General features: G+C 39.3%; 1 protein-coding gene across 1 annotated transcript; it reads right to left on the reverse strand.

Moving 5' to 3' along the window:
* Positions 1-702: 702 nt before the first annotated feature.
* On the reverse strand, positions 703-9,640 carry Cldn12 (claudin 12). Its single transcript, XM_004862386.3, has 3 exons — positions 9,499-9,640; positions 7,566-7,639; positions 703-3,983 (listed from the first exon to the last, which is right to left on the reverse strand). Exon 3 carries the CDS (start codon positions 3,952-3,954, stop codon positions 3,220-3,222), a length of 735 nt encoding a protein of 244 aa, XP_004862443.1. The 5' UTR covers positions 3,955-3,983; positions 7,566-7,639; positions 9,499-9,640; the 3' UTR covers positions 703-3,219.
* Positions 9,641-10,880: the final 1,240 nt, after the last annotated feature.

Here is a 10,880-nt window from a genome sequence, read left to right on the forward strand (position 1 = left end):
TTTTAAAAAACCGATCTTAGATGATTGCAAATAGTGTGTATTTCTCACTTCTGGTTGATAAATCAGTTTCCTATGAATTTGAACAGCATGAAAAGATTCTCCAGCATTTAATCACTTGTCGTGAACCTGTAGATGAGGGACTCTGGATTATTGTGCTTTCGTTTAATCAGTTGGGGATAGCCAAATTGAAGTAGTTTCTCATTTCCAGAGCAACACTGGCTCTACCATCTAATACACTATAATAGAACTATGGGTTTTAGTGAGGGCTGAATGTGAGAAATGCCTCTAGATGGATATAATCCCAAACTAAAACCTCATCACAGGTTTAAAAAAAATGGTGAAGTGACTTGTCACTTTTCCTGGTAACCTCAAGCCTTGAAGACTAAGAAAAGGTCCCCTACTTGAGAACCTCCAAACTCCAAGATCATAGAGCATTTAAAATTCACTGATGAAGCAAATCTGGACTAAAGTCCTTTTTTGAGGACTAGGAAAACATTCTAGTGAACTCCTAGGACCACTCTTAGAAATGGATAAAGTATCTTGATCTTTCTAGATAAATAATTCCACATTTTCTATTTCCTTTCTAGTTCTTATTCCATAGGACTTTAAATGAGACTGTGTTTTTTCTACTTACATACACACCTGAGTAACACTTCTAAAAATATTTTACCTTAAAGCTAAGAAAAGAACAAAAACAGGAACTTGTAAAAATACATCTTTTAATAAACATCAAGAATTACAGTACACTTTTATCGAGGTTTTACCTTGCAGTTTACAGCAAACATACTATCCTTTATAGTGTATATGTACAAGTAAAATAAGCTCAGAATTTCATTTTTTTTTTTTTAATTGTTTTCCAAGGCTGGATAAACCAAAGCTGGTGCACCATACCACATTTAAGGTTGTTTTTCAAGCTGGCTTCTGTAAAAGGTTTTTAACAACAAAAAGTTATCCCCAATCACAATGATAGCCTGATTAGTGCTCAAGAACCATTAGAAAGAACTGTAAATACTTGTTTTCCTTTGATGGTTTAAAAAAACAGCCACTGATAGCAAATTTGAAACACTAAGACAATAAGAAAACAGCTGTTTCTTATGCCATGTGAATCCATAACAAATACTAATTTGAGGCTACAGATTATGAAGTGTAGAAAAGCTCAATGTTTATATGAGTAGTTATCACAAGAACTAAAAACTGCCTAATATCTCAATGGCACATTCTTTTTCTTTAACATTGTTTATGCAAAGACCAAGGGATGGTGGAATTCTTGATCCTTCTGAACAAAATTTTAGTGAGAAGGGACTAAATTACTCAAGTGGGAAAGTTAACATTAATCTCAAAATTCTACCTGTCTTGGAATGATCAAGACTCAGCTACATCTGAGAAGAACAAAAAGAATTACAACTGAAAATTGGAATCTATAAATGAAAAACAGCCTTTCATGCATTCTATGGATGGCATTTAAAAATTATGCAACTACATTTATTTTCTATTTACATAAAGTAGTGTTGGAATTAGAAAAAAGTAATATATATATATATATATATATATATATATACCAGAATCATATTCAGATTTGTAAAAGAGGCATAATCTGCTTATTATACAATTAGCTATTTGTAAAATCTGTAACAAAAGAAAGTCCTTATGGACATAATATGAATATGTAGCTAATTACTCCAACTAAATAAGCAGCTCAAATTCATAAGGGCAAAGACCCTAAATCCCTGAATCTCGAAGTGTTATCTCAGTGTTGACATAGTTACACCTAACTGATACCACCTCAGGATACAGATTTTAAAAACTCATCCCTCTTTAATACATCATTATACTTTTAGAGGTGGAAAAGGTACAATTTAATTTCTCTACCCCTTTTACCCAGCCTCTTGATTCTGATAATGTTATTAGAGCACATAGGCAAAGGGAGATACCATAAGAATCTGATGAATTCAAGTACAGTGAATTTCTAAGGTCCAGGGTATTTCTGGTGTTATACAATTAGTCTGTCAGAAAGTCACCATTCTGGTTGAAATGTATTCCTGGATGAATGACTGAGAAATTGGTATCAGCTGCCAATGAAGTCAGCTTGTTCACTAGTCATCAGATAATAGTTTGATTATTTGATCTTGTCTATTAGATTAAAATTTCTTCATGGATGGGACCCGATCCCCTACTTTTCCTGTATCCTCCAAACCACCTACTAAAGTGGCAGGCCAAGATAAATGCTCAAGACAGTAATCCGTGATGGGGGAGGAAGTGAATTAAGGGTCAATGTGGTTATGGTAAAGCTATCTTCTTACTTCACCCAAACAGCAGTCATCAGAGTGAATCACTTCTGTTGTACTGAAGAACAGATTCTTGTCCCCAAGCACCTATGTCTAAAGAGAACAAACCATTAAGTCTGAACAATTTCTCTTAGCTCCTAAGAGATTGTATGTGTGCATGAGTACTGCCTGATAGATGGTATCTAGAGTAACAAGTTTTTCTGCCTCAGAGGAAGCACAAATTAGTCACATGGCACATTTTAACTCCAACAATACAATTTATGGAATCATTAAAATTATTTAAATGTTATCCACAATAGATACTTAAATATTAGTCTTATTCTGACTTCACTTAAAATGCATTTTACTTTTACACTAGCATGAGGTAGAAGATAAGGAACTCACAAAAAAAAAAGAAAGTAATTTTCAAATTACTGAAGCTTATTCAATACAGTTAGCTCCAAAAGAGAGAAAACAAGTTACAGCCATAGCTGCTAGATTATTGACTAGTGTTAAAATATTACCCCTAGCTGAAAGAAATTTCTTATATTTAAAGTAGCCTCTTTTTCCAGTGTCAAGTATTACAGAAAAAGGACAAAGCACAATCTGAAATATTCATAAAGATTGTACACAACAGCTTCTCTTAGCCATCATTCTTTACCATATTATTTTAAACCACACACAGGCTGTTTCCCTTAAATAACTGATCAGATATCAAAGAGGCTAAAAATCCTTCCAATACAAGAAGCAAGAGAGAAGAAATGTTTTACATTTAAAAATAATGTAATTTACTCCTCATAAAAACTAGCAGCACTTCATTCTACCAGGACATACAAATTTGGATTTGTTGACTCTCAGAACAAAGGAAAATGTACAGAGGCTCAAAAAGGCTCTTTATACAAGGGGAATGTGAGAGGCTACAAGAAATTTGTAAAACAATTAACTATCTTCTCAATTAGGTAGTGTGTGAAACGACTGGAATGTCAATTTCAATGGCAGAGAGGCGGGAACGTGCTGAATAGGGCTGGGAGTAACTGTGCATACTGGGAGGATGGGAATACAGAGGCTGCCAGAAAGGAGAAGGCAAAGATTTGCACGCACAGTACCAAATAAACAGTAAGAGGGAAGTCATAAACAGGCCCCCCGCACTGGCGATGGTGACAAAAACTGCATAATCAAACGTGAAAACTGGTTCAAACTTCCTGTTCAGATGGCTGTTATAAAAGATGACCCAGATGGATGGAGAGAGGCTCACAGTACCTGCCAGAAAAAACAGTAGCCCAGCCACCAAGTGACAGCCTGCACTATTGACCAGACACTTGGCCAGTTTGATGTTAGGCACAGAGGACCTGAAGGCCGTGTTACACATTCCAATCAGGCAGAGCAGCAAGGCACCCACTGCAATCAAGATGCTGAGGGGCAGGGCAAACTGGAGGACACGCAGGTCCAGCTGGTCAACGGATGAGTACCAAGTAGTGTCGTACATCAGGCAGTCACTGCTTCCATCATACCGGGCACACTTCACCCACAGACCTGTGTAAACAGTCAAGTTCTTCTCATTTCTGTTGAATGTGATCAGTCGTAATTTTCTCCAGTTAGGAAGCAAAGTTCCCGCAAAGAGGCCTGCGACTGAGGCGATTCCACACAAGAAGGAGAGGACTGTGGCTGCGTGGACATCTCTACAGCCCATGGCAGGCAGCCTTGTGCAGAACCGTGAGACTAGGGAGTGACACACAAGAGGACACATCATGAAGGGACAACAGTAGAGCACAGCAGGACAGGTAGTACCAATGAGACAAAAACCTCCAATGATAAAGCCAATGCATAAAGGCAAACTCCTTTGTACAGAGGGAAACTGTCCGTACAGTATAAACACACATGTGACCCCAGAGCTCAGGTGCATGCACATTCACTTGGTTATCAATGTCACAATTTTTTAGCCATCAGTGTTTTTCTTCATTTAATTAGAAAAACCAACAAAATAATGTAAAATTCTCTCAATACCGCACTTAAAATTTCCTTGGTTGTCACTAATTGTTCATCTAGTACACATATATAGTACTGATCACTTATATGTACCAAGTACTCAGATACATAAAAAGGTCCAGAGCACTCAATTATTGGCTGCAAGCATCATGAATTCAGCCTCAAATGTTCACATAGTGAAAAATGAGACTAGGCAGCAGAGAAATATGTATCTAAGCTTGGCAACTCTGATTAATTTCAACAATGATTAAGAAATCAATTATGTGTTGATTCTTCTGTTTTCAATTAATGGCTATATGTTACTCATTGGACATACTCTACCTCATTAAGAGTGGCTAATGTATCAAATTAGTATGTATCAAAGCTATAAAATTTATACTTATATATTCATATATTTCTATTTACATATTTTAATAGCAATGGAAAAATACATAATTTGTCATATAAAAATTCCTTATAAGGGACTGGCAATGTGCAGAGCCTAGAATGCACTCTGGTCAATTTGGCAAGCACATGGTGGGTGAATCTTTGAGGTGGACCATGCATGTAAACATGTGAACATGGCTGCTCTGCCCTTTCACAGTGGCCCACTCTCACACTGTAGACTATTCTTTTCCTACTTTTACGTGGCCCAAACTCACTCTGCAAATCATGTTTCCTTCCTTATCTTTAATAAAAGCAAAACCTTGCTACCTTTTGTGCTTGTTTTACCCAATTCTTTGTTCAAGATAAGAACCTAGAAACCAACTCTGGAAAGAGACCCAAGCACCCTAAAATCCTGTAACATATCTTAGCAAAGTCAGCCAGGAGCAGGTAAGGTCCTTTGGGCACAATTTTTGGTTTGTTTCTCTCTCTCTGAAGTCTATGACTCTTTTTTTTTTTTTTTAATCTTTCTTGTTCTCGATTACTCACTGCAGGTACAAGTTAGTAAAAAGCACTCAGAAAGCCTGTTATAAACCCAGTCACAGAACAGGTCAGATTCATGCATGCAACCGAGATTTCAGTATGCTTTTTTGTCCTAATGTTTCCATTCTCCATGATACTTTGCTCAACTTTTTCACTCTTCTCGGAAAATTAGTTACATATTTGTAATTTGGTCTCCTGCTCAAAGTCACGAAGTCACTGAGGCCAAACCCTTTTCCCCAGGGATCTCTGCTCTCAAAAAAGCAGCTTATAGCTCTTACTGGGTCATTGATATTAGGAAAAGACAAAAAGCTAAATATCTATACAAACTCCAAATAAGCCTTTCTGGTGCTATATGCAGCAATCCGAAAAAAGGGAGCTTGCTGACTAACCAGCAATCACCCATTAAACACAAGCAGAAAATTCTACAATTCCTAGAGGCAGTCCATCTTTCTAAGCAGGTTGCTGTCATTCATGGCAAAGGACACCAAGGAGACATGTCTAAAGTCTCTTTAGGAAATCAAAAGGCTGATAAAGAGGCAAAAAGGAAAGCCTTATAGCCCTTCAGGACCCCTAGCCTTATTCCCAGTTCCTGAAGATCCATTAAACTGGTCCTTTCTTAAGGGAAGCAGTGGAAAGCTATAAAATTCCTACATGGGAAATGGTCACTAAAATTTTCACAGCACTAAGACTCTACTCCTATGAACCTCCAGAAGACCTGAGGCTCCTCTCCAAAATGAAGGACTCCAGTGCTGCTCTGGGTGCAGATAAGCAGTCACTAATGACTCCTAATTCACCACAGCTTAAAAGGGTACCAGTATTGAGACTCCTGATTTTTAATTAGATTCATAATATGGGTAATCTTACTAAAGCTATGACTCTCAGGCTCTCAATAATTTATCTGACATCCCATTTTGCCATACTTTCTGCTCCACAGGAACTGTGGAAATCTGACCTGCTCCTTCTCATATTTGGGCTCTATATGCATAACCTAATAGTAAAGTAACTCTTGACAAATTCACCAAGCTTTCTCCCATCAAACAGGCATCTCAACAGGCTTTCACATGTAGACACTAATTCTTTCTGTCTTCTGACAGGTTTTTTCCCCCTTCAACCTAGCTCATAAGCCATAACACCCCAAGGTAGTTGAAGAGCACATAATCCCCAGTAGGTAAAGGGGTTACAGCCCTGTTCAGCAGGAAGTAGTTAGGAAGAGAGACCTCCACCCCCTCAGCATTCCATAAAGAACTACAGGGATCTGTTTCTGAGAAATGAGGCAGCAGATTAGAGCAGGGTAGACTGGCTGGGGAAGTAGGCACAATCTGTGAACTGCAAAGTTCCAGGGCACATGTGTAGAACAGTTCCCAAAACCCTGCACATGGACTACTTATGTGAACTTGAGAAGTTTTGAACAGGATGACCTAGACCTGTGGTCAGCCCGAAGAGTTGGAGATGAAAAAAAGAGTTGCTACTGAACTCTCTGCTGTGTTCTTTCACATAATCCACTCTCATGCTGTAGAGTATACTTCTTTTCCTTTTATTTGGCCCAGGCCCAATCTTCAGAGTACGTTTCTTTTCCTATCTTTAATAAACATAAAATTTCACTATCTTAAAAAAATATGTGAGCTTGTTTCCATTTAGGAGGCAGGTTGACCTTATAGTCTAGGACGCCAATTCCCATCATGACTATGATTTACAAAATGAGCAGGTCAGCTATATCTTCTGACCTTCAAATTTCTAATCAGTAAAATATCCCTAAGGCAGCTGTGAGAAGATGAGTAAATCAGAGTATAGTCAGAAATTTAAATTTGTAGTGATCATTAGTAATTTACTTTCTTCAGGTAGTAACATGCTTTTCTTCTGTATTCTCAGCAAATAACCAGATGATCACAGTCATATAATAAGAGTGCATTCTCTTTGGAATACTTATGACCAAACTAAAAAAGACTTTCAAAATGACCACTTCCATTTGTCATTTGAATATTCCATAGTGATTTTCAAAGTAGAAGGATAAAATCTGGTACACAATTAAATGTTAACAAAGATATCACTCTGAATAAAAATATTTTCAAAAGGATGTATTTTCTATGGTTTGGAAAGACTGGAGCAGGAATAGTGGCCAAGAACTTTAGGAACTCTTAAACCCATTACAATTGTTTTCAGGGACAATTTCAAAGAACAGATATAAAAGAACATGTCTCATAGCAGCTAAGTTAATTCTTGATAGCAACTCTGGCAGTTCCTTCTACATATAATTTGGGTTTTCTTAAAAACCATTAAGTCATCAATAATCATACTCACAGGAGATCTGTTCTATAATTTTGTTGAAGAGCAGTAAAAAAAAAAAAGTATTGTCATCAAGTGTGGTAGCAGGGGGAAAGGAAATAAGATATAATCAAAGGATATACTTACCCTTTAAAGTACCTGACAGTTCTAAAACAGGTTTATTTAATTTAGAAGAAACACACAGGAGAGATGATATGGGCCTAGAGACAAAGGAAAACGGCCCAAATTAGTAGTCCTCAAAAAACTCAATTTGAATTCAAATGGAATTAAAAAATAATTAGCAATTGCTTAAAATTAATAAAATGCTAAAACCAAAAAAGGCAGAAAGTTTTTAAAGAGACAGTTTATGATAGGGGTATAAGCTCAGTGGTAGAGCACTTGCCTAGCATGCACAAGCACAAGGCACAACGTTGGATGCCCAACACTGCTAAAAAAGAATAAAAAGAAAAAAACATTTCAATCCTTGGTACCAAAAAAAGAAAAGAAAAGAAAAATCAAGAGTAGCCTATTAAACATATGCACTGTTATAAGATAAGGAAGAAAAAATAACTCATTTTGGGATTTGAGAAGACAGCAGAATCAAGGACAAAAATCACTTTATTGTCTTGGAAATATATGCTCAGTATTCAGTGAATTTTTAAAGATCCTTTCAGGTCGAGAATTTAGCTCAGTGGTGCTGATGCCTGCCTCACAAGTACAAGGTCCTGAGTTCGATGCCCGGTACCAAAAAAAAAAAAAAATTCCTTTCCACGACAATGGTGAAAGAATAAGAAGAAAGAGGAAACTATACTTGTCTTGGAAGTAAAAGAAATACACTGCCTTTTTAAAATACTGTAATTTATTACTTTTTTTCTTTTTGCGGTACCGAGGATCGAACTCGGGGCCTTGTGCTTGCAAGGCGGCGACATCACTGAGCTAAATCCCCGGCCCTAAAATACTGTACTTTAAAAAAGTATATTGAGAACAAAACCAGGCAAAGCTAATCTGCACTACTATGTGTGCCTAAAGCTTTCAACTAGAGCGCTTTGTTTACAGTACTACCAATGCCTCAACCTGCCATTTTAAGATGTTTCCACAACTATAAACACCAGGAACTTCCTCTTCAACTACTATTTATCTCAGGGAATACAAGTATGAAAACTGTGCCAGGTGTGGTGGTGTGCATCTGTAAACCCAGGTACTGCAGAGGCTGAGGAGGAGGATCACAAGTTTGAGTGAGATCAGACTAACCAATTTAGTGAGACCCTGCCTAAAAAAAGAAAGAAAGAAAGAAAGAAAGGAACAAAGAAAACGTAAATGCTTAAGAGCTTCCTGGATTAAGGCGTTTGTCATTTGTCCCATTATGGTTTTATGCAGAATATTGTTTGCAGAGATTTCGATCAAGCCTGCCCCCGCCAAGGTATAATTCTTGAGTTGTTATCAAGCTCAATTGCTTACTCTGAAATTAAAGGAAATCACTTTATAATAAATCAGACACAACAGGGTCTCTGGGCAATCATTTTGAGTGAGCTCTAACGTTCTTTCCAAAGCCTGGAACACAGAAGCCGGGCTTCGGAGAAGGGCAAAGCTGGCTCCCTGGGGAACAGCACCCCACGCCCGCCATCTCTTCCTCTCTGAGCTGCGTCTTCAGGACAAACTGGGCAGAAGGGAGGGGGCGGGTGGCAGCCCTCCCGTCGGCGCCAATGCAGAGACTGCAACGCGACGATCTCCGCGCCCAGCCCGTGCCCGCCTCACAGACGGGGCCGAAGGGAAAGCGGGTCAACGTTAGACAACCAGCATCAGCTGGTTTTCAAAAATAGCAACTCGCGGCTCCGCACGCTCCCGCCGGCCCAGCTCCCGGCGCTCAGCTCTCCAGCAATGCACCTCGACATTTCCACACTCGCCTGTACGAAATAATTTTTGTAAAGCTGTATCAAAGACCTCGTCCAATGTACACGTCACCGAGCGCAGTCAGCGTTTTTCAATGACCCTAGTTCCCCGTCGATTTAGCTAACTGCACAGAAAATCCTCAACTACTCCCACAAGTCTCAGAGATGGGAGGGCTCTGGACTGCACCTACCTGCGCCTCACAGCCAGAGCATCTCTCTCGCCCACACAGTGGAGTCTGTCGGAGAGTTTCCCTCCGCATCCCGGAAGTGCGTTTCCAGCGAGGATACGCACCAGAGGCTTCTGGGAGCACAGGCGGACTCGCTCGCGTCTTGCAAGAGAAGGACCGGGTGTCTGGACTACAGTTCCCAGAAGCCACCGGGGCTCCGGCGCCGGCCGAATCCAGCGCTCTCACCCCGCCCAGCCACCCTTTCTCCAGGGTCCGCTGGTACGTCGTGTTTGCTCTAGGTTTAGCTTCTCGGTTTTAACCGTGTACATCCAGAGGTAGCGAATCACTCTGCTTTAAGTATCCATAAATGTTTCCTATTAAATGTGATTGGCCCATAGAAGTTTAGCAGAAATTCTCAAATCCGAACTTCCGCTCGCCCCTCCTCATTTTACTAGGCAGGAGTGGAGTAGAGCCCAAACTCCAGAGGCAGAGGGGCCTGGGTTTGATGAAGCTCTGGCACGTACTGGTTGGGTGGCCCCAGGCAAGTTACTTCTCTGTTACCTCTCTGTCTGAGGTTATCTGGAAAATGAGGGATAATAAGATTGCCTACACCATATGGCTGTCTCCTGTGCATGGAGCTACGGTATTTATTAGATATTTCAACTTCTCTGCCACACAGTTTCAACTGTTCTATCCCTTTTGCTCTGGGCGTCTCTTAAATGTGAAGTCTTATACTTGAGAATATCTGAATTAAACTAAACGTAACATTAATTAAACTACGTAACACTGATATGGCTTTTTTTTTTTAAGGTTGAAATGTTATACATATTACTTGCAAACGGTCGAAAACACAAACGGAGATAGACACAGCAAATGTTGAGAGCTGTTGAGTTTAAAAGTAAGTGGCGGTTCACTGCACTGCTCCTTTAATTTTCTGTGGCTTTAAAGATTTTCCAAATTTAAAAAATCATAGTTTACAAAAGTAAAGAATCGCACCAATCCCTATCCCCCTCTACCCCTATATAACTCTGGACAAGTTAACCTCATAGTCAGACTATGTAGAGAAGTTTACAACAGTGAGCAAACGTAATAGGGACTGGATGCTTTAATATTTGTTTTGTGTTACTCTAGTAGCAATGGGACTACTACTCAGAAAAAGGGAAAAAGGTCTATTATCTCTCCTACTACTATCCCCTTTGTCGTTTACCATATTGTACACAGAACGAATAAGGTTCTCTAAGGTGAGAAGCAATTCCAGAACCAGCCAGTGAAAGCACCTGAGGCCTAGACTCTAGGCTAGTTGGGGCAATAGCAGATGGGGCACAGCATTGTGGCACAGGATAATCACTTTGCTCTAAACTTCAGTTCTCCTGGCTTTAAAACTGAATTGGATGAAACAATTGTGT

This window comes from Heterocephalus glaber, unplaced genomic scaffold (genome assembly GCF_053883595.1).
Source record: "Heterocephalus glaber isolate CG9 unplaced genomic scaffold, H.glaber_assembly_v1.0 deba00000546, whole genome shotgun sequence".
Classification (NCBI taxonomy): Eukaryota; Metazoa; Chordata; class Mammalia; order Rodentia; family Bathyergidae; genus Heterocephalus; species Heterocephalus glaber.

Bases quoted from the DNA above. Each gene is read 5' to 3' on its own strand.
- Cldn12 (XM_004862386.3), bottom strand. From the start codon at position 3,954: ATGGGCTGTAGAGATGTCCACGCAGCCACAGTCCTCTCCTTCTTGTGT.